General features: G+C 48.1%; 1 protein-coding gene across 1 annotated transcript in view; it reads right to left on the reverse strand.

Moving 5' to 3' along the window:
• Abtb2 (ankyrin repeat and BTB domain containing 2) overlaps nucleotides 1-24,174 on the reverse strand; it is a 155,662-nt gene that overhangs the window by 14,631 nt on the left and 116,857 nt on the right. The window contains exons 3-5 of the mRNA XM_055599664.1: nucleotides 20,177-20,390; nucleotides 3,375-3,527; nucleotides 1,614-1,779 (exon numbers count right to left, since the gene is read on the reverse strand). Of these exons, the coding sequence (XP_055455639.1) occupies nucleotides 1,614-1,779; nucleotides 3,375-3,527; nucleotides 20,177-20,390 (533 nt within the window). The remainder of the gene's footprint in view (nucleotides 1-1,613; nucleotides 1,780-3,374; nucleotides 3,528-20,176; nucleotides 20,391-24,174) is intronic.

The following is a 24,174-nucleotide window of genomic DNA, read 5'->3' on the forward strand; positions in this document are numbered from 1 at the left end:
CACACACACACACACACACACACACACACACACACACACACACACACCAGGTACATACTGACTTTTCTCTCCGCACATCTGTACACACCCAGATCCTAAGCCAGGACAAGAGCTGGAGAAGAGAAGCTACTTTTTTCTGCTGTCCTCACTCCGGCACACACAGAGGGCCAGAGACCAGATTTCAGGGCTAATCACCATCATTTCGACAGCAGTGCAACAACACTGATAATCATATTGACAAGAACCACCACAGTGAACATCTACTAGCATCGATGGAAAATCCTGCCACCTGCTCTCCATGCAGGCACTGTTATTCGACCTGGGAGGTGGAGAAAGCAGGGTCCCTTTGGTGGCAGGGTAACTTGTCGATACCCGCTGTGACAAGGTAAAGCCTTCAACAATCTGCAGCTTAAGTGCCTGGGCTTCAACGCCGCCGCATTCCCTGAGGAAGCGATCGTCAGGAAGAAGGCTCCCACAGAGGCCCTGCATCTGTGCCTTTATGGGACCGACGCTAGCCTAACACTTGCCCCACTGTGCCAATGGCGCTCCTCTGTCTGTGCCTCCTCAGTCCTAGCCCTGCCACCCTTGCTTGCGCTTGCCTCACCCCCGTCCCTAGGCCTGACTTTCCCATTCTCCTGCTGCACCCAACCCTGGCCTCCCTCCAGGCTCAGTTTCCGCCTCAGGCGCACTTGTGGCCTCACGCCTCTGTGGCTCCAGTATCTGTGTCGCACTGTCATTTCATCTCCGTGGTAGCCTGACTGTCCCCCGGCTTCTGGGTGGGCTTCAAACCACAGTGCCATTTGGGACACAGTAACTGATTCCCCAGTGTCACATAAACATTCTACAGTGGGCATGAGCTGGAGTCTTCTGACTCTGCAGGTGCCTCAATGGTCTCTTCTATAAATCAGAACTCACCCCGGGAATTCCCCACCCTTTCTCCTTCTATTTTCATCTTGGTATTTCTCATCAGTGTGCTCTTTGTGTGTCTGTCATGCCCTTCCCTTTTCTTTTCGTGATGGAGACCTCACACATGTTAGGAAAATACTCCACTACTCCTCAGCATTCAGTTTTGTTGTGACAGGAACTCACTTCATAGTCCAAACTGGCCTTGAACTCACTATGTAGCCTAAGCTGGCCTTGAACTCATGATCACCCTGCTACAGCTTGCTGAGCGTTGCTGACTCCAGTTGGATCATGTGCTTGTTTCTTACTCTCTCTCCTCACCAGTGTCACCCGCCTCACCCCCCATGAAGACAAGGTTTCTCTGGAGCTAATGAGTGGCTGGCACACACACTCCCATTTGCATGCCAGCGATTATACCCCACAGCTTGCAGCTACTGAGCTGCCTCTACTGGATTCTTCCTTAGCCCTGCCCCATCCAGGAAAGTTGCCAGCCTTCTAGCCAGGGAGATAGAATCCATACTACCATGGTTGCCCAACGGGTCCAGGGGATATCCAGGGTAGCCTTCTCTCAGGAGCTTGAAGCTCAGAGCTGTCTGAACTCGTCTCAGTCAGGCTCAGGATGCACGGACCATGACTGTTTCTCCCACCCTAGCAACTGTCAATTCCGAGTTGGTCTCTAAGCCTGGCCTGGAGGAGTTCACAGAAGGTACCTGGTCATCCATTGTGTTCACCCCATCTGGGCCCAGGGCCTCGATAGCCTGGCTGATGAGGTCGGTTCTCCCACAGTTGAGCATGCGGAAGCCCAGGTCCTGGTTGAATCGTTCAGTAGCAGCGCGAGCATCCAGCCTCCGGAAGGAGCTGAAGCAGCACTCGGGTCTGCCCGGGAGAGACCAGGAGGCGAGTGAGTGTGACTGTGACATGAGGCGCAGCTGGGCCTGGCTGGGCGGGAGGACTGAACTGTGCAGAGGTCGGCCATGACTGACCTTGCTCTGTGCTTGCCCTAGAGCAGTGGCTCTCAACCTTCCTAAGGCTATGGCCCTTTAATACAGTTCCTCATGTTGTGCTGACCCCTGACCATAAAGTTATTTCATTGCCACTTCAGAACTCATAACTGTAATTAATTTGGCTTTTTTGGTTTTGTTTTGTTTTTTTCCAAGACAGGGTTTCACTGTGTAGCCTTGGCTATCCTGGACTCACTTTATAAACCAGGCTGGCCTCAAACTCACAGAGATCCTCCTGCCTCTGCCTCCCTGAGTGCTGGGATTACAGGCGTGCACCACCATGCCCAGCTGATTTGGCTTATTGTTATGAATCACGATATAAATTTTGTTGGAGATGGCGAAGGGGTTAGGATGGGGACCACTGCCCTAGAGAGTGCAAAGTTCGGCTTCCCAATACATGGGTTAAGGCAGGCAGTGGACTGAGTTCTTGAGACCTGTCAACTGTCAGGAAGCAAATTCTCAGATCAAAATAACCTATCAGAGGACCCCCCCCCCCCCCAGAGGAAGAAGCTCATCATGTGCCTGGGCCTGGGCCTTGGCACTTGGTCACTGCATAGTGCTTGCACAAAGCAGGCTGACCTTCAGCTCGCGAAGCGGGCATTGTGGCCACTGTCTAGCTTTTTCCTCTGTGTCTCTTCAGCGTTGCCAGGTAAGGTCCCAAAGTATCAAAAACAGAACAAGGCAGGGAGAGGCTTAGAATCCCATGACCAATCAACCCAACCTACTAAGGATCATTCTAGATAAAACTTGTATCTACGCAGGGAACATCAGAGCCATCCAAAAGCTCCTACCTGGGCCCTTTAATTAGGTCAAAGTGTGTAAGATTCATGTCTAGAGCATGGTTTGGGCACAGTCAGAAAACAGAAATGCAAGCCACCTCTGAGGCCAGGGGTGGCCAGTGGGAGCTCCCCCATGAAGAGCTTCTGCAGCAGATCTATCTACGGGGGTGGGGGGTTACTGTGGGGAGGCATAAAGAGCATACACTGGGGGAACATATGAACTGGCTCTCAAATTTAGGCACCTCTGCCGGCAAGCTGCTGTACCTCCCTGACCTGCAGTTTCTTCACCAAGCATTAGAGCCCTCTTCAAAGTTGTCTTGATGACCGAGATGCCAGGCCTAGAGCAGAAGAGCTCAGTACAGGGCTCCACACAAGGAAACCATGGTGAATAGAGGGACAGAGAAAGGAGCCTCCTTGGTCAGGACCCCAGATTCGCACTATGTGCGTTCTCCAGCCCAAATTCAAAGTTGTGTCTATTCTGGACAGCAGTCCAGTGGTCGCAGCCGAGGCCAAAAACAAATCTGTTCCCACCCTTAGCCTTGTCATTTGCGGAGGACACTTAGTTCAACTCAGGCGCCCTACAGCCTTGCTCTGACCCCTCCCCCCCAGCCACTAGAAGAAGCATGGAGCAGAGGGGTGTTGTAGGTGTTGAGACATGACCACCCGCCCCCCTCTCTTCCAGCCTCCTCACTTGAGCTGGCGGGGCTCGCAGTCCAGGCCCGGTAGCAGCAGCCGGGCTGCCTGCCGGATGTCACCGCTGTCCACAGTGAGGCTGCGGCGATGTTCTGCATAGGTGATTGCCACCCGCATCCACTCCATCAGTGGGGGCAGCAGCATGAAGGGCCTGTGAGGGAGCAGAGAGAGGTCAGGTCTGGGTGCGGTGCGAGACTCGCTTTACCCTTCAGAGTGCACTGCCAATATTACATCTCTCCACCCAACGTCTCAGGCCTACTAGAACAGCCCCTAGAACTCTTCCAGCTCGGCATCACCCTGACTGGCCTAAGGTCACACAGGATGCCTTTCTCACCTCTGTATTCACCTAGCCTGGGGCCTAACCCAACAGGTTTCCAACAACTGTTTGTTGACAGACTAAATCAATGAACTAGCATCTGTTACTTAGCATAACATGCAGGCTTTTACTCGGACCAAGTCATGTTTCTGCTCAGAAAAGAATGACATCTGTCTAGGACACCCGGAGCCAAGGGTGGTGGCATACGCCTGTAATCCCAGCACATAGGAGATGGAGGCAGGAGGATTAGGAGTTTAAGGCCACCCTTGGCTATAAAGCGAGTTTGAGGCTAGCCTGGGCTACAGAAGTCCTTGTCTCAAAAAAAAAAAGATGTCTCATTTTCAAGGGCATGGTGCTGATTCATGAAGGAAGTGGGACTATTTGGGGGAACTTGTGTAATCTAGGAAAGAAAAAAACAACCATTCATGAATTATCACTGTCTTCAAGACCTACCCTGATTATAAATGTCCAATTGAAATCCTCTCAAATGTCTGTGAAATTTCCAATTCCTGAATTACAAAGCAGGAGGGCAGCACAGAGGGACATTTCCACATATCCTTAGTCCACAGAGAAGCTTTTACTTAAACCTTTATTAGCACTGGAGATTGGTCGTTCATGCTTGTCTGTTGAGTTAACAGCGCAGCAAAGAACAGAGTATAGCCATTAAGCCTCGTGTGTGTGTGTGTGTGTGTGTGTGTGTGTGTGTGTGTGTGTAACAGGGTCTTACTATGTAGCCCAGGCTGTCCTCAGCCTCCTAAATTCTGGGCAGTGGTTCTCAACCTTCCTAATGTCGCAGCCCTTAATACAGTCGCTCATGTTGTGGTGACCCCCAACCAGAAAATTATTTTCGTTGCTACTTCATCACTGTAATTTTGCTACTGTTATGAGTTGTAATGCAAATATTTTGGAGACAGAGGTTTGCCAAAGGGGTTGCAACCCACAAGTTGAAAACTGCTGCTCTAGGGCAAGCTCCAAGGGGATGTTCAGGAAGTGCCAGTCCTAGTCAGGATGGTGCTCGTACTCATCCTCTTCTTGTCAGCTCACTAGATGGAGAATGCAGTAGTGATAGCCTTGGAAACTGTATACTGAGGAAAGGCTCATTCAACCTCCATTGCATTGCCTTGATTAGAGAGCAGAATGTTGGAAACCATACTATCCAGACTCCGTTGCAATTGGGGTTCTAGGTGCGAATCCAGTTTTATAAGTAAGAACCTGCTCTATAAGATCCAGGAAGTAGCAAGAGGCAGAGGCCACTTTTGTGTCCCTGCTGTTTCTGCCAGCAGACCAGCTGACAAGAATCATGAAGTCTTTTTCTCTCTTCCAATAGCATCCTTGTGTCTAGGCTCTATTTCTCTTGCATGCTAGAGGCATAGACAGCAGTAGTGAAAACATCAAAGACTCGTGATCCCAGCCTCCGTCCTAAATCACTTCTGAGGACATAAATGCTCAAATCCAGTACCTGAGGCTATGGACATGGTCCTAACAGATGAGCTTTGTGTTTTCTGAGCTGCTGTTCCTGGAAGTCTGGTCTAGATTCTGCTCCCTAAGTCCTTTCTGTGTTTTGGTTAGTATCTAATTCCTTGTATTAAGTCCCATCCTGTTTTCAAATACCTAAAGTGATTTTCTGTTTCCTGGATTGAACTGATTAATCTCTAGAAACCTAAATTATCCCTCTGCCTCTAGGGTGGTGATCGGTGAGTGCCTTGTCTCCTAACAAAGCTGACCTTGACAACCAAGCTCTTCAGGCCAAGGACGGCTTACCACCCCCACCCTCCACCTGTGGTCCTCGGGCAGGTAAAATGATAAGCAAGGCACCGTCTTTCTTGGTAACATCCTGTTCCTGGGCTGGGGTTTCCAGAATGCTTTTTCCTTTCTACTAATTCATCCTGCCCCCTGGGCATGGCGAGCCGAGCAGTCCTACATTTTGTGACATTCTGGAAAATCCCTATAAAAACTCCCGTCTCCAGAGCTATGTTACAGCTTCAGACTGGAAGGACCTGGAGGAGTGGGGCTGAGGGTGACTGATATGCGTCTTCCTCAATGTCTCTCTCAGTTTATCTTTCCCACTTTTTGCTGTTTCCCAAAGCTGAGGTTGGCTGAGAACCCTTTTATGCTAAAAAGCAGTTGGCCTCAGGGCTAGGCCCAGGGCCAGGAGCCCTTGTCAGGCTGAGGAAAGCCCCTCTGCAGCCTGTCTTCCTGCTGAGAAAATGCTGGATCCGATACCTCAGCGTAGCCATTCTTGGGTGAGTTTTGGTCTCAAGTCCCTTTTTTTCATACTACAGAAAGTTACCAAAACCCTCAAAGGCTTGTATTGATCTTATTCTATGATACCAACAAAACGTAAAACAGAGAAAATGCTAAAACACATAAATAAAGGAGTATTCCACAAGCTTTCACAGTGACAGTATCATGTCCAAAAGCCTCTGGAAAACTCCCTCGGACACTGTGCAAAAAATGAAATTGAAAATCAAACATCACATTCTTTTAAAACAAATATGACCCTGTACTCTCCTGGCAAGTGTCTCTGGGGTTCCAGGAGTGGCCGTGATTTGAGGACTTCTGCCAGGTACCTGTGCTAATTAGGAGTCTTTGATTGTTTGGTCTTTTTGGGGATCGGGAGTGGCGGAAGACACGATCTCACTAAGATGCCGTGAACCCCTGGCTGGGTTGAAACTTACTATACAAAGTTGGCCTCAAACTCACAGAAATCTGCCCCCTCTGCCTCTTGAGTACTGGTCTTAAAAGTTTGTGCCATCACACCTAGTACTGTGCCGAGTTAGTTTTCATTGTCAACTTGACATAACCTAGGGTCAGCTAGGAAGAGAGAGCCTCAATTGAAGAACTGTCCAGATCAGATTGGCCTGTGGCCATGTCTGTGAGGTCTGGTTTTGATCAGTGATTGATGTGGGGGAACACCACTGTCCCTACGCAGGTAAGTCTGGACAAGCTACCAAGAAAGCCAGCCGAGCACGAGGCGGTAAGCAACGTTCCTCCATGCTTCATGGTTTCTGCTTGAGTTCCTGTCCTGGCTACCCTCACTGACAGACTGTAACTTGTAAGAGGAAATAAACCCTTTCCTCCTCTGAGCCCCTTTCGTCAGGGTGTTTTATCATAGCAACAGAAAAGACAACTGGCATAGTGTATAAGGGCAACACTGCCCAGGGCTGGTAGGCAGCCGCAGGCTGGAGCTCTGGTGGCACACAGCCCTGGGAACCCTTTCACATACACTCCTGCGTCAGGGTCCCTCGGACCCTGGATCCTCACAGACAGCCTTCTCACTGGAAGAAAGGTCTAGTAGCTTCAAGTACAACTGAACTGGCTATGGAACCTCAGGCAAGCCACTGCCCTCTACGGGCCTGGCTTTCTGTTAAAGAAGGGGTGAGGTTTATGTTTATACATTTTCTTCCATGGTGAGATCCTTTCTCCTTTCATTTCAGACTCATCACCACAGTAACTGTGCCTACAGCCCAGAGACAGAATCTATGGTTCTGAAGGAAGACTGGCTGGCTGGGATCAGGTGTTTTTTCACTGACTAAAACTATGTGACTCTATACAAATGGCTTCACCTCTTATAGTCACAGTTTCTATATGAGTAAAATGTGTCTAAACTATATGAGTACCTCCCAAGACAGCTATAAGTCTGTACACAAAGTACTTAGCAGAAGAACATTGGGAGTGTGGTATGTTCTCCATAAACGGTAACTATTCTTACCACTTTAGTATCTGTTGATAAAGAAAACACATAATAGAAAAAAAAAAACAGGCCCCATTAAATGCTTCAGCTCCAGCCTCCTCACAGGCCAGCCGAGTCCCTGCCTTCTCCCCGCCAGCAAGCATAAACACGTAAGCCTGCAGGCAGGATGCCCGCTCTCCACTCCAGCCCGGCTCATAAAACAGAGAAAGCAAATGCAACCACTATGTTGAGAATGAGCTGCAAACCCTTGTGCTGACAATGAGGAAAGTCACACAGGACAAGAAACAGCAGAGGCTTGTGAATCACCGACATGTGGTGGGGGGTGCTATACTTTAAGGGGTCTGCAGCCCCCAATACACCATGCATGCTGTTTGTGCCTAATCTGAACACCATTGCACACAGTCTAATGCTGCTGTGATGAACAAAGTGACAACAGAAGCACTGACTTTTTGGTAGCAGCTGTCTTTGTGGGCATAAAAGAAGAAAACTAACTCCCAAAAGTTGTCTTCTGACCTCCACGTACACGCTGTGGCACTCCCTGCCCCCAAAGAAATACATGAATGCAATAAAGACATTAAACAAACAATAGAAAGCTGCTGGGCTGATGGTGGAGTCAGAAGCAGGAGTGTGCGCCTTGAAGATGCTGGAGTCTAACCCCCAGCACAGCAAAACAAACAAGCAAAACAAACAAAAACAAAGAGAACAACTTACTATCTGAGGAGAAGCCATAAAACACATCAGTGAAAATGGGTTTTTCTACATGACCCTGGACAATTCCTCGCACCGCTAGAGACATAAGCCAGTGGCCCTCCCCAAAGTCACACAGAAGTAGGGGTACGGAACCAGTGCCTTTCGCTACTCCACTTTTTACTGTCTATGCCTGTGAGCCTGACTGCCCACCCAACGGCACAGTTGAGGGTGTCATAAGGCCCTCAACAAGACTCAGAGAGCTATGGTTGTCTGCTCTCATTTTGTCTGTCTGCCTCTCTGTCTCTGTCTCTTTCTCACACACACAGAGGATAAGTGTCTTAATTTCTTGATTTGTAAGAGGTCCCCACAGCCTGGAAAAAAAGGGCTGCCCCCAACACATGTATGATTTATTAGGACCAGAGTCCTGTAAGCAGTGTCTCAACACGGAACAGGAAACACCTCCAATTTCCAGCACAGAGCAGGCTCTGTTCTTTCTTGGGGTGGGAGGGGACCTTGAACAAGAGTCAAGTTGGCAGATGGACACTGGCCTGTACCTATAGGCCATGCAGTCCAAAACCTGGGCAGGAGAAAGTCATGTGCCTCTGTCCCAACCCGATGTATTGAGGTCTGTACCCTTTTAAATCTACCAGAGGAAGAATTGGGGACAAGAGCAGGATATGCCTACTAGCTAAGGCCTCAGGTCAGACCTCAGCTTCACCCTGGGAAGGCTAGGTCAAGGTTTTCCCTGCCTGTGTATAGGGGCATGACAATTCCTGGGCTGGGAGGGTAAGAACAAGGAATCAGTTTTAGGTTTATTTTATAAGGACATTTCTCTATTATCTCTAAGCAAAGCCTTACCCAGCCTGAGAGCACCTTGAAGCTTAAGAAAGGAGAAACCAAGGAACCCTAGAGCGGAGGCAGAGGGCTGCTGCCCTGTTTTTTGTTTGTTTGTTTTTTTGTCCTCAGTTCCTACATCTTTGTCCCACCTTCAGCAGGAGGTACAGTAGAGGGCTTGCTGGGGTGGGTTCCCCTTTCCACAAACCTCACAGTGAAACAGGCTGCATCCTTGCCTTCTTTCCTACTATCTGGGTAAGCAGGGAGCAGGGCAGAAATGGTGCAAAGGTTGCCAGATTTTTCCACAAAGTGACGACCTCACAGACAGAGATTTCTCTGGGAGGGTTGGTGTTGGCTCTGGAGTGCCATCCTGAGGCCCTCTTCCTGGTTTCCCTAAGACTTCCAGAGCTGCTGTGGCCCCAAACCAAGCCAAACGCCCATGTAGCATAAAGCCAACACTGTCCCGCTGAAGTCAGATTCCATCTCAGCACAAAGGAAGCAATTCTAGTCCGCCGCACATCTTGGACTAATTATTTTCCTAGAATTGCTTGGTAAACCAGGATGGTTTGGCTCAGCTTGGAGGGAGAGCTAAGCATGTTTCTCTCCCTGGACTCCCAGGCCTGTGTCCCCCCTCGCTGAGCCTGGCTGCATCAGAATACTCAGCTGATCTTAACAGAATTCGTGTTTGGGACCAGGTGACTTCTGTTCAAGGTGTGGCTTTGGCTTTCTGGGGGTGGGGACAATACAGTTTCTTATTTAAACTCATCTGGTACAGATTAGAGGCAGTAGAAGAAGCTTGCCAGATATGCTACACATATGATGATTTCTAGGTTTTTGCTGTTTTGTTAGTGCTTGGGATTGAACTCAGGTCCTTGCACATGTTAAGCTTGCTCTGCCACTGAGTTACACCCCCAGGCCTCTAGGGTACTGGGTTTTTTTGTTTTGTTTGTTTCATTTTTTCTTGAAATGAGGTCTTGTTATGTACTCCTAGCTGGCTCAGAGCTCATTTTGTAGATCAGATGATCAGGCTGCCTTGTACTTGGTCATTCTGCCTCTGCCTCTCAAGTCCTGGGATTAGGGCTAAGTAAGCCCTGTCTGGCTTTCCCCCACTTTGGGATATTGTTGTCCAGGCTGGCCTTGAACCTCAGGGGTCAAGTGACTCCCATGCATCAGTCTCTGGAATAGATGGGATTGGAGTGGGTTGCCTTGCCAGAGCAAATGCAAACATGGGTATCAATTTCAAACATGGCCTAGTCATGATTAGATATGATCCTCTTCTGGCCTCTTGCTAGTGGTTGCTCTGGAGGTCTCAGTGGACTTTGTCAGCAATGGAATGTGCAGTCAACTCTCTGACAATTGGGACATGAGGAAGAAAAGAAAATCACTAACAAATAATGTTTACAGAGCAGGTAGGGTTTTTTTTTTTTTAAGTCCCTTATGTCTAGTGAGTAATGCTCACAGCTACTTTATGAAGCAGGTACTGTTACTATTACTGTGTACTCTTACATGTGGGTAAACTAAGGACCCTGTTTTGCAAGGGCGGTTCCTCTCATCCACCAGCTTGGTATGTCTCCACGTTCCCCTTCAGCAACATGTCCTATGACATGAAGTACTTAACAGGTCTGTATTCTTTTATTTGTGTGAGACTTCTTGGGCTTTTCCCCTGAGTACAATTTTTCTAAAGTCTCACTGTTATCTCCTCCCACCTTTCAGCACAGGAACTCCATTAGGGACCATCTGCTGAGTTCCTAACAAAGGGCAAATTTCTTCTTCAGCCCTTTGATCATGTTCTCAGGGATCCATTTGATCCTGAGCTGCTCCTGAAGGTAGAGGAACTACCTTGTCTTTTGCTTCTGAAGGCTTCTGCCAACTTGAATATTAGCACAATCTTTCTGGATAAGAAACAACTAGTTCCTGGACAGAAAGACGGCCACGACCCATGAGAACTTCCTAACCAGGAATAACGTCCTGAGGCTAAGGTGACTCTAGGAAAGTAGCAAGAAAACTGGGATAAGACAGGGAAAGGGAGAAGCAGATGTGGCAATGTGGTTGTGCTGACGTGCGTGCAGCCTTGAGTCATGTTGGAAAGAGCACAGCTGCTTGTCCTTTGCATCGGGCCTTGACTCCTGGGGGTATCTTATGTGGGTGAGGAAGTCTAGCTGCCAATAGAGACTGCATGTAGGCCACCACCACACCCTTTTCCATGCATAGGGAGGGCCTTCAGCCTTCACAGTTGAGGCCATCAGACCCATTCTTAGCCACCCTTCGCAGCATTGCTGCCTGGAGGGTGGAGACTAACCAGCCGGCCAGGGTATCACTGCTACCCACACACTGGGCTGTAACAGTGTGACAGCACGCCTCTGTGGTGTGGCTCTCTTGGATGGTAGGTCACACCTCAGCCACAGGGCCCACTGCCACCATAGGCCAGAGACCCACTTTCTCTTTCCACACTTGCATGGGATAGCCGACTAAGGACCACAGTTCTCTCACCACCTAAAAGCCACATAGGCAAGGACTTCTGACCTGTGCAAGCCACTCTTTTCTCTTGTGGGTACTTGCCACAGCTCATTGGCCTCTGCCAGCAAGGCAGCCTCATCAGGATCCCAGGGCTCAGCTGCCCCGAAGACAACTTCATTTACCTCACAGACATTTACCTGATGGGCAGGGAACATGGTGGGGTCTTTGGGCTAGGTCCCTGAAATGGGTATTTCTATCCAAATGTAGCTGAGTAAAATCATACTACATCTGCTTCTCCTAATACCTGTAGTCTAGGGAAGTATGATATGATATGAACATCACATGTAGAGCTCCTAAGAACTTCTGGGAGACAAGGTATGTTGAAATTGAGGTGGCCAGAGATGAACACATATAGAGAGATATTCCTGGTAGGTAACTAGTGACCCTAAGAGTGGGGATGGGGTCTTGTGGATGGAAGGTAGCATTTGTTCCAAAGCAGCCAGTAAGAAAAGGCAAGCTCCTGGTTTGGATCTAAACCCACTTTCTAAATGTACAGCCAGCCCAACTGCAGGCCTGTGAATACTCTGGCATGGGCTTCTGAACTGCATAATATATTGCTAGGATCTGAGCACCAACTTATGCCAAACAAGCCTGAGGCCATTTGCATATTACCTCTGACCCTTCAGCTGCATGGTAGGGATGTTTGTCATCATTTCATGTTTTACCAGTGTGAAAGCCAAGGCACAGGTCTCAGGTCACATAGCAGCCAACTGTAACCTTCAGAAAACATGACAAGTGTACCAGGGTCTTTCACATTGTCCAGCTGCCACACAGGGCACACTGAACCTGCTGGCTGGCAGAGACGTAGGAGATGTAAAGGCTCACCTCTGTGGGCCATGTGCCCATGCTGCCTAGATTCCAGCTTTGTGCTCACAGCCTCAACAGGCTCTGAACAGGAGGCTGGATACCAGAGTTTCAAAGGGTGCACCCCAGGATCACGAAAGATTAAAAACCTCATTCCAAAAACTGCATATAGTAAGCAGGGGAAAGCGAGTGGGCAGGGCAAGCCACAGCCAGCTGAGAGGCTGCTGGTCTGGGTTGTGTGGGAAGAAATAAATCTAAGGAGAGGCCTGGCAGGCAGGTAAGGGCAGGCCAGAAACCAGCCTGGTCTGGCTCTTGCTCTGCCAAAGCTCCTAGCTTACTCTCATCCTCAGGGTCTGAACCACCTCCAGACTGTCCTTGGAAGCAGCTCAAGAAAGCAGAATCAGTTCCCTTGAGAGCTGGGATTTCCCCACACTAAGGTACTCTCAGAAACCCAGCCACACTGCAGACAAAACAGATTGTTGCTGCCCATGTTTTTTTTTTTTTTTTTTTAAAGACCTCCACATGAATGAAGCCTGGGGCCTGGCAGTTCTCAGTCTTCTTTTTTGTGAAGACTGGCAGTTCCAACAATGGGACAGGAAGTCCCAGGCAACGGACAGCCCGCAGGGGCACTTGTCAGAGGCCTGGCCAGGATCCTGTCCTGTCTCTATATTCTATTATTTGGCACTGCCATTTTCTTTGTTTGCCCCAAATCCTTGGCTCAATCCTTCTTGGATGTTGGCAGATGCCCACATTCAGGATGGCCACCCAGAGTTAGCAAACTCAAGTCTAATGGGACGCAGTCGAGAGCCAGCCATTCATGTCACAGTGGGTAGGGGCGTGTGGAACTGATAGAGAGGCCCGAGTCTTGCCCTCTTAGTCCTGGTAAGGCAAGAGATTTACCACCTTGTACAGTGAGGAGTTGCTAGTTTATCATAATCAGAATTCCTGTCCTGAGCTCTCCTCTGCATCTTCCTAGCTGAGACCTTGGTATGTCTGGGTCCTCTGCAGAACCTTAGTTTGTTTATCTGTAAATGGGGAACAAGAAGAGCTTCCTCCAAGGGACTGTCAGGGAGCTGTGTAAAGTGCTTCAGAGGCTGTCAGGGATGGTCTTGACGTTGAGGGTCTACACGGAATCCCTTAATGTTCTCTAATGCATCCTAGGCTGCCTTCAGAACTGACTGCTGACCCACTAACCCTGTGGAGTGTGGGTAAGAAACGGGATGGGAAAGGTGGAGTAAAAGATTCTGCTAAGCTGAATTCTTGATTCTCACGAAAACAACAATAATCAAATGCATTGGCAGCAGGTCACACACAGGTACTATGGCAGAAGCAAGCAGGAGGCCTGGAGTACAATACACTGTGAATGTAGGAAAGTGACTCTGATCATTTGTTTGGCCAGAAAAATCCAGGCTGTAGAGTACTTTGAATCCTTGGATGGTAGAGGGCAATACATCTAAATTTTAAAATATACAGACAATTTAGTTCCAAACAATTCTCACCTAAGTCCTTTTGGGACATTTGGTCTACCTCAGCATCTTTATCCTTCACCAGGTTCTTCACCTACTGTTGGTATTGAGTTACAAGAAAGTAAAAACAGGGAGGTATATGAGCAAAGGGGAGGAAATATGCACTTTGAATAACATGATTTTTAAGCTCATCAATTTTTTGGGATTATCTGTGAATTAAGTATGACTTAGCTATTTTAGTCCTTCCGTAAGTTTATGGTAATGATATTTGTACAGACATTAGTAACTACCACATATGGGGAGCTTATTCCGTGGCAAAATCTCTGTGTATTACTTTATTCGATCTCCACAAACTCAGTTGGAAATAGGTCAAGTCGTTTCCATTTCAAGTAAGGGAAACGGAGATTTGGGAAATTAAATCATTTGCTTGCAGTCACATAGCTAGTAACTGGTAAATCCCTTTGCCTAACCTCACAGACCCCAGTCATTAGGTGCTACTGCTATTTTGCTAGCTATAGACAATATTTAACTGCCTACTGTTTCTGGGACTGTTCCATGTGCTAAGAACACCTCAAAAACAAGAAAGACTCATACTGCTTACATTTTCAAGGGGTGAGAAAGAGTCAGGCAAGTATATTAACACCTAAACAAGGTCATTTTAAATTGAGAAAAAAAAGGGGGGGGCAGGGAATGGCTTGGGTGGGATAGACAGTTCTCTGTGTGCTCTAAAAACTACATACCAGTCCTTTTGGAGGTTACTGGAAATGCCAACTGGGAGAACAGAGAAGTAACACTTAATTCACTCAATAGCTATTATTTCATTTACTTCCATTTTGGGTAAACAGATGGAGATTTAATGCACAAAAAGCAGAGAAGAGGCAGGGAGAAAAGAGCTTAACATTGCAAATCTTCTTGAAGTAGTATTTAAGGGAATCACAAGTCAGTAGCATGAAGCTACCATCACCATCATCTCTATTATTTGGTAAGAAAACACTTTCGCAAGCTGAGCAAAAGATTAACGAGCCACTTAGACTCAACATTCTGAATGCCAATCGGTGGGCGCCTCTGATTTATTTAGAATGCTTATCTGAACACCACCCTTCTGCATCTGACACAGAACAAAGGAAATAGATGGCTGTCCTCACTGTGGGGCTCACAGTGGAAGGGTCATGTCCCCAGAACTTGGGGAGCCACCTAAAGAAGCAGGCCTGGAGTTCCATTTTACAAGAGGAAACAGTCTTACAGAACCAGAGGGAAAAAGGCTAAACTGGACCCTCAGAACATACCTCTGAGGATGTGATCTCCAATGGCAAACTACTGACCCACAGCCTGATAGTGAAGCATTCGATAAACAGTAACTGGTAATGACCGATTGGTGGTGGTGCTGTTAGTGTCCTACCAAAGTTTTGTGCTTTTAAATTGTGGATTTATTTCTGTCATGGTGCACCTGGAAATAACAGAAGCCCCATGTTTTTTGTTGCTCGAGCCATGCCACTTCTCTGAATTTTCTATGGTTGTCATTTGAGGCCTAGATAAAGCCCCAGATCTGATCTGCCACTGTCCTTCAACCATTCTAGCCTCCTCAGACTCTCCTGAATATGGTAATGAAGACATCAGATACACTGCATGTCAGATGCCGTTCTAGGTGCTCTATTAATCTTAGAGCAGCTGGAGGTTGTTCCTCTATTGTTCCTATGCTAAGCAGTGATGAGACACAAAGCTGAGATGATGAGAATGAAGCCATCTGGTTTGGGGATTTGAAGCTCGGCAGACTCCGAGCCAGAGGGCCAACCTAACACATTGCCATGCTGAACATCCTGAAATACACCAAGGTTGAGCTCAAAAAGTCTATCTCTGGACCCAAGTTTACTCTTCAGATAAGGCTACATCAGCTGAATCAAGACTCAATGACACCAGATTTTACAAGGTCCCATCCCATTTCAGACACTCTTGGTTTAGAGTCTGCGACATTGGCAGGCTCCAACCCTCTGAAGGGGATCTCCTTCTACAAAGAGGCACTGTGTAGAGCTGGGTAAGGGAGGTAAGGGACTGGAGGTAGGGCCCAAGGCTTGAGCAAATAGACTTGTAGCCACATACTATAATTGCCACTCTTCTTCCTGGCCTTACTTTTTCAGGGTCCTGGGCTCTGATGCACAGGACTAGTCATCTTATTCCTCTCTGACCCCTCTGAAACTCTCTGTGTCTTCTTCCATTCCCGATGGTTGATGACAACTTCCAGCCATTTGCTGGCAAGAGAGCAGGTCTCTTGCCTCCCCTGCATGTCTACACAGGCCTCCTTCTCATTCCTCAGGACAGTTACAGTCTAGGCTGCCACTCCAGCTGGCCAACCCTCTGCCTCCGGCACTACCACCATCAAGGACCACACTGGGCCAGATGGTTGCCCATCCTCCTCCAGGCCTCAGGGGAGGGAGGCGCAGACTCCTGGATCCCTGACAGGAGCTTCTTTCACTTTCTAAGCTTAATCTAGTAGTGAAATACCACACAGGGCAGCAGCTGTGACTAATCCTGTGTGTTAGGCCCTGCCTTGTGTCTAGCTGGTGCTGTGACACAGAGCTGCCAGAGAGCAAGGCATCCTGGGAGGGCACAGAAATGCAAAGTTCTCAAGGGTAACAAATGGGGTCCTGGTGTAAGAAAGGAAGGTGAAGCTAGAGGGGCCTGGAGGTGTAGACCTGAAAGCTGGAGCTGACTCATTGTATCCAAGAGCTTTAGGGGCAGGGGAGAGCTATATATGGCACTGTGAAAAGCCAAAGGCCTAGGGCTCAGAAATGTAGTTTTAATTCCCATCTAGCTATTCACCACCCATGCTTTTTACACCACCTTTCTGATAAATATGGTCAAAGAAGCAGAAATAGCTAGAAATGCTCTTTAAAGGGAAGAGTGTGATACATCACACTTTATTCCCACCCTTCCTCAGTGTGGGGTTAATTTTCTGTTATTTCTGGGTGCATATATGTGGATGGAACTCAGGTCCCTGCCCCAGAGAGTGTACACTATTCCTGATGTGGCCTGATTCACAGCAGTAGAACGTCTTCCTACTCCTTTCAATGGTGCCCTGTCCTGCCTGCAACCGTAACTGCCTGCTTTTTTTTTGGACCCCTTTCCCTTGCAAGCATAGAGCACAAAGGTCTAGGGGAAGATTGCCTAGAAGAGATACAGAGGCCCCACTGAAAAGTACAGGCTTAGCAGGGAATGATACGATATGATCCACACAAAAGGGATGCTAGTATGTTGCTGCTCTGTATCTGCTGGGCTCTGGGCACTCAAGGCACCTCACAAGAAAGAACCATATTTATTATAACAAAAACGGAGAAGACTCGAATAGCCACACTACCAAACCCAGGCCACCAAAATGACTCCCCTAGGTATGAGGCAGTGAATGAGGCCACTTAATCCCAAAGAGACCCTGACAGCCATCAGTCCCCAGGCAGGCCTTCAGGCCAGACATTCGCTGCCACACCTGGAATCACGGGCTCTGTCCAGTTTGGGCTGAGTGCTTCTGACACAAGACAGAGGAAGGACCTCAACAGGAGGAAGCAGAGTCACGGGAGCATTCTGAGTTCACAAAAGCAAACCCCTAAACCCCTAGCAAACTCCAGTTACCACAGGAAGGCAAATTTTTCTCAGCACTTTGGTGGAGATGTTGAGGGAGCAGAGCCTCAAGGGGCTCTGGGCACACCCCAAGCTCTCCACAGCCTCTAGGGTCTTCCCTATCCAAGGAAATCTGAGGCACAGCAGGACCTGCATCAGCAGAGGGGACCAGACCACAAAGGGCTGCTTACCTGGGATCTTTGGGCATCTGCTTGTCCATAGGAAGATTTGAAAATTCTGGATTTCATTGCCCCTAGAGTGGGGGTTCTAATTTCCTACCAATCTAATACTTGTTTGAAATGATTCATGGAAAAATACCTTTGTGACCAGTACACTTGCGCTGCAGAGTGTGGTTTCCAGATAATTGGTATCTAAACACATACACATGTCTGTGTTACTATTCAAACTCAGTGGCCATCACCACATGCAGATAATGGACTCCTGCCATAGAGATGCCTGATGCTGCCTGTTAAGAGCTTGGGGGAAGGAAGGGGTACTGAATACCCCCAGGGGCAAAGCCAGAGGCTGTTGGATTTGAGGTGGCGATCACAGCCTAAGAGCTGAGCAGCTCAGCTCAAGGGCAGCAGGCTCAGCTACTTGTTCACCTTCTGCAAGCTAGCTTTGCTGAGACCTGGCCTGGGTCTGGGCCTCACACCTCCAGGGAACCTTACCAAACAGCAAGGAAGTCTCCTTCTCTTGTATCTCTAATGTGGTCTGCCTAGCCCTTGTTCCTTCCCAGCCAACTTTTGCAACTGCAACACTTTCTCCACAAAGCAGAAACAGCTGGGGTGCAGGGCCTGTAATCTGGCTCCACCTCCCACTGTAAGGGCCTGACTTCCAGGATGCCTCCCGTTCCAGCTGTAGCCTTGTTTTGGGTCAGGCCCAGATGGGCCTCCTCAGCCTTCCAGAGAGAGAAAATGATGCTGACATCATAGCAATATCAGTAATAGTAACAATGATGGGAGCCTTTACTGCTATCATTACTCCTGTGTGCGTGCCAGGCCACTATCGTTTTATGTTTCTTCCAGTTACAGGCTATATGGTGCAGGGGTTATGAGCACAGCCTCTGTGGTCTTGGCTAGTAACTGAGTCTTTCTGTACTCATATATAAAATGAGCACCTCCTTCCTGGTAGGATGTGAAAGATATGAACGCACACCCATAAAGTCCTCGGCATTGTGTCTGATACACAGTAAATACTCACTGAGCCCTGGCTGCCTTCCTGGAATCCTCTCACGGTCCTCTTTACCACTCCTATATTTACAGCAGAGGAAATGAAGCACTGTGAGGTTGAGAACCTTACACAAAGGTCTCAAGGTTCATGAATGACATTGTTGTTATTTGTATCAGGCCATCTGGTCCACACAGCACGGCGTGCTTTGCTTCAAATATTGCTATATGTTCACAGGAGAACCAGCGCTTCCTGGAAGCTATTTGTTACCCGCCAGAGCACAGAATTCTACCTTCATGTGCAGACTGTTTGACTGCAGAGTCTCTGGAGAAGGGGGCCTTGCTGTGGAGTAGGCTGATGCCACCTGAAGACAACAGAGGCAGCTGGGCAAGGCCTCAGGCCACCTTCCTTCTGGTGGGTGAGGCCCCTTGGGCTCTTCCTATGTTCTGTGTCCTCTTGGGTAGCAATAAGTACAAACAGGGTTTCCAAAGCCAAGTGAGGTTTCTCCCATGAAGGAGAATACAACTTGAAGCCCACAGAAAAAGGTACACACAGCACCTATGGTTATTTGGGATATATATATCTATATCCTTTCATACATATATATTTCAAATATATAAAATACATAAATATTATACACATATTTGTTTTGTGTTTTGGGGGGACAGGTCTCTCTACAGAGCCATGGATGTCTTAGAACTCACTATGTAGAGCAGGCTGGCTTGAACTCAGAGATTCCACTTACCTTTGCCTCCTGAATGCTGGGATTAAAAATACACACCGCCATGCCCAGATTATTTGGTGTCTATTTTAAAGAAGATCTATTTGTTAAAGTTTTTAGGTCTTTTAGTTATCTTAGGCGTATGAGTATTTTGCCTACATGTATGTATGTGTGCCACATGCATGCCTGGTGCTGGCAGAGGTCAGATCCCCTGAGACTAGAGTTATTTATAGATGGTTATGGATGACTCTGAATTGTTATGTGGGTGGGAATCAAACTCAGATTCTCTGGAAGAGCAGTGCTCTTAACTGTTGAGCTATCTCTCCAGTTTTGGTATATTGTTTAAAAATCCTTAAGGCACAAAGTTTCAAAAAGGTAGGCCTCTGAGACCTAGAACTGGAGTCCAGTCCTCAAGTTTACACGGCCACTCAGGCTTCCCGTACTCAAGCCCTTCACTGGATCACTCTTGGAAAGTCCACAACATGTAGATATGTTCAGCTTAAAAAGGGCAGGGCCCTGAAGACAAGAAAAACCTACCATGGTTCCAGTGAAGCAAGCAGAAGTGGCCAAACATGCCCAAGGTCCCTTATAACAGTGGCACTGTCGATAAAACAGGTGACAGCTACCACTGATAGAAGGCCAGTTACCACTGTCCTCGTGACTTTTTCTCAATGTGCATGCTCACCCAGCCCCACTGCCACCTTTCCAGATCTATAAGGATGTCACATTTTGTAGAGGAAACTGAGTTTCAAAGAGCAGAGTTAGTGCGCGCTAAACTGAGGCTAAAGCCCACTCCCCAGCCTCAGTGACCCCCACGGTGCATCTGCCCTGGGTAAAGAAGTATCACATTATACATGGGCCTTCATCTGTCTGAGCACCCAGGCCACCCTTCAGACCTGCTGGCCAGCTCCAGGCTTCTCAGAAGATAAAAGGTGCATTTATTTGTGAGCATCTCCTACTTGGCAAGAACGATACCTACCGTTCATTGTTCAGGGTCATTCTCGGGGGATCCAGGTTGGGGTTCTCCATGGACTCCATCTGTGGACACCTCAGGAAGTAGTAGAGTGTGTGCAGAGCATCAGGGGACCATGTGATGGGCTGTGGTGGCTGGCGAGCTTGGCGAGCGGGGCTGGTGCCTGGGCACAAAGGGTGCCGCCCCTGCATGTGGTGCATGGCTCGAGAGACCAGATCACCTGGAGAGGGGGAAGGAGAAAAGGAAGGAGTCTGAGTTCCCAGCCCACATTCTCCTAGGGTAGCAGCTCCCTTTGCTTAGCGTAATTACTGTTTACCCCAGAGTCAACAGGCTGAGGAGGAGACTGTCACCTAAATGCACAACAGCAATTTGGTTTCCCTTTCATTTCCAGTCTTGCCTTAACAGCTGAATTACAAACACTTGGCAGGGCTGTCTCCTCCAGAATTTATGCTAATGTGGTTTCCTTTTCAACATCTCCACTCTCTTCACCGCCCCAGGGGCCTCCCTCAGTTCTCTGACCAAGGGAACCAGCCAAACACAGGCTCTGTGGAGAGTCTCTCCTACTCTGTCATGTGCAACACCCTGGGACTTTGGAAGGTAATGGCTACCACCATCTATTGGACCCTCAACCATGCACAGGGGATGCAATTCATTAGAAACACAAGTCAACTTAATTCTTACAGTGCTAAGAGTCAAGTATATCCCCATATTTAGAGGAAGGCATTGAGACTTATCTGCTGAATGTATCCTTACCCTGTATCTTCTGGTAACAGGGAATCTGTGGTGGAGTATGTGGGCTGTCAGCTAGTTGACTGCAAAGCCCATGAACTTCACTGTGATATGGGCTGTACCCTGCCTTACTGGAATCTGTGGGGTCATAGGTCCCCATATCCTGTGTTGTGTTTCTGTCTTAGTCTTTTCAACTTCTCAGCAGGCCCTGGCAGGAAATGTCCCATCATTGTGTGAGGCCACAATGCTGAGAAAGGACGGTCTGAAACAGCCCCAAGCACCTGCAGGCACCTCTGTTCTGAGACAAGTGGCGCCTTTGTGTCCTCCAGGCCTCCCGAGCTCTGGGGGTCTCTCCTGTGGGTCAGCCTCCCTGAACTCACAGCGGCCCTTTCCACAGGAAGCCTTAGAGACCCAGCTAACTCTATAGAGTAGCAGCAATGATCAGGTCCTAACGGCACCTATGAAGTAACTAAGCCAGCAGAGCCAATTCATTACTTTATTCAGCCAACTTCCATCACTCAGCTTATGGGTGTCTGGTTCTGCTTTTCCTTGTGTTCCCAGAGCCCTGTGGAGTCTCCTGCACACAAGGTGCTCACAAAAGTCTGATGAGTAAACGAAGGAGTAGTCTTGTGCGTGCATTTCATTTTCAAATACTGTAACGCTTAAGCATACTGACTGCCAAATTCTCCCAGTACAGCCATGGTGATGGTGACTGGCTGCAAGCAGGGGTGAACAGCCGGAACTGGAACACCCCACCCAGAAACAATCCCCCAGGTACTATCCCCATCCAAGGTGGGCACTGTCTCGTCCCTTCTCATTCTTCTCATTCCCCAAATTACAGTTAGTCGCCTGGGAACTCTAGCCAATCCCAGGGCCAGAAGGGCTGGTGACAATGGGGTCCTGATACTGGCTCATGTCCAGAGACTCTTGACTGCATTCGTCTGGGGCAAGACCTGACACCTTTAATTTGTAAAAATCTTTTGGTGATTTTAATACTCAGCCAGGCTTACAAATCATCTGACCAGAGCCCAGACTGCAGAGTCTAATACTCGTGGCTTCAGATTAAAGGTCAGCTACTTCTACTCCGTGTACCCTAAGTAATGATCAGAGCCTCAGTTTCCTCATCTGTAAGGTGAGATGACACTACGCAATCAATTTTGAGGAGTCAAAAGAACAAGAAATGTGAAGCACTTAACCTCTTTGTGAGCAAGTTCTCATTTATTAAAGGTGAGGATGCCACTGACATCCTGTTTTCACCATTCCTCCATCCTTCCTGAGCCTCTTGAGGTCCTCCTAGGACCACTACCTGCAGTCACACACTGCCCCATATTTTCCAGGAGGAGGAGAGGAGGAGTCTGGCCCTGCAATGCCAGATCCCAACCCTGCCCCGGGGCTCCTGGGTGGCAGAAACTGGCATCAAAAGCAGCAGGAGGATGTGCCTCCAGCAGCCAGTACCAGCTAAGTTGGTGGCAAAAAGCCGAAACCTGGCTCCCTTTTCTCTTGGTCTAAATGTCATAACAGTTGGCGAACCACAGGACTACAAGGAAGAGAAATCAAAGTGTCTGAGATAGCATCAAAGAGATGTTGTGTTGAAATCCCATTCTAAAAGCTGGACAAGGTAAAAGTCATTAGCATTAATTACTTTTATTGTTGTTTTATTGTTATTGGTGGAGCTCTCTTTGGCAGAGCATTTCCAGCCAGAATCAGGCAAGAGACTGAAGGCAGCAAGGAAGCTGCTTCTGAAGTTTCCTTTAAGGGAAAACAGGACACAGGGGCTCAGAGATTCAGAAGAACCATGAAGGTGATGGAAGAGAGGTAGCTGGCTTCCTCAATTAAACCCCTGCTAAGGGCAGCTTTTCTCTAAGACCAAGAGACAGACGCCTGCAGACAGGACTCATGTAAAAGCTTAAGCAGCTCTACAACCCATCTATGGCCAGAGCATAGCTTGCTTTGGATTCTCTCCTAGGGTGATTTTAACACGTCATTTTCTATTTTTTAAGCTTTATGGTAGACAAAACCAAAACAATACAAAAAACCCACAGCAAAAATCTCATCTAATCTTTAGACCCACCTTGGAAGTGGGAATTTATTTCCATTATAGAAAAAAAAAAAGAGGAAATAAGCTACTGGGAGTTCAAGGATAGGTCACAGCTGCAAACTAGCACGGAAGTTAGCCAGGGCTGGACCTAGGCCTGTCCCCCACCCCATGTTCTGGACTGTTGCATCCATAACCACCCAAGTACAGCCTGTGAGCTGACAGGACACATGTTCGTAGTGATCACAAACCTGTTAATAACTCACAGGTTAACTCTGGAAATGAAGAGTGAATTTTTAAAAGAGATACCCACAAGGGCTGGGATGTAGCTCATCTGGCAGAGTGCCCCTAGCATGCATGAAACCTGGGTTTGAGCTTCAGCATAGAAAAAACCTTGGACATGGTGGTGCATGCCTATTACACCAGCACTTAGGAGACAGAGGTAGCAGGATCAGAAGTAAGGTCAGCTTCAGCTCTACTAGAGAGTCTGAACTGGGGCACAAGAGACCTTGTGTCAGAAAAGGAGAAAAAGAAAAGGCCAAACATGTCTTTCATGGCAGTTTGAATTACAATTACTTCCATAGTAATTTTGTGTTTATCTAAGAATAATTTTTAAAATTTAGGCTTTTGCTTTACGTATCTTATTTCATTTGCCTGGATTCCCATTTTGAATGTGTTTCGCAAAATTTTAATCTGGCACTGGGTACAGGAATATCTGCGGTCCCTTGGCGCAGCTTGTTCATAGAGCTCTACCCTGGCTGGGCTGTTGCACAGGTGGACGCTTGGTGCCTTTGGGACATGCCTGTAGCATCCATGAGAATAGACTGATCCCAAGCTCAAGGAAACCTTGGTCTGATGCCCAGAACCACCCACCAGGCATGGGAAAACAAGCCCTCACCCCTCACTAACCATGAAAGGCTTGATTAGAGGTGCTGCAGGTTTCACACATGTTGCTGTGGCCCTCATTATGAGCCATCAAATAAAAACAGCAGGCGAGAGTCTGGAGCAGGGTGCTGGCTTCAAAACAAGCCCCTAACATCTGGCCACCCTTAAAGAGAAGTGCTTTGTTTTCTTCTCGTTCCTTTTCTTTAAAGTTTCACAGGTACAGGGAGACAGAGCAAGCCCACGGACCAGAGCTCTCCACGCAGCTGGACCTGTCGTAAGAATTCAGTATCCTAATCTACCAGGCAGGCTGGCCCTGGCTGGGCACAGAGTTAATGCATGGAAAGCCTAGGGTGAA

This window comes from Psammomys obesus, unplaced genomic scaffold (genome assembly GCF_907164565.1).
Source record: "Psammomys obesus unplaced genomic scaffold, mPsaObe1.curated_primary_1811, whole genome shotgun sequence".
In the NCBI taxonomy this organism is placed as follows: domain Eukaryota; kingdom Metazoa; phylum Chordata; class Mammalia; order Rodentia; family Muridae; genus Psammomys; species Psammomys obesus.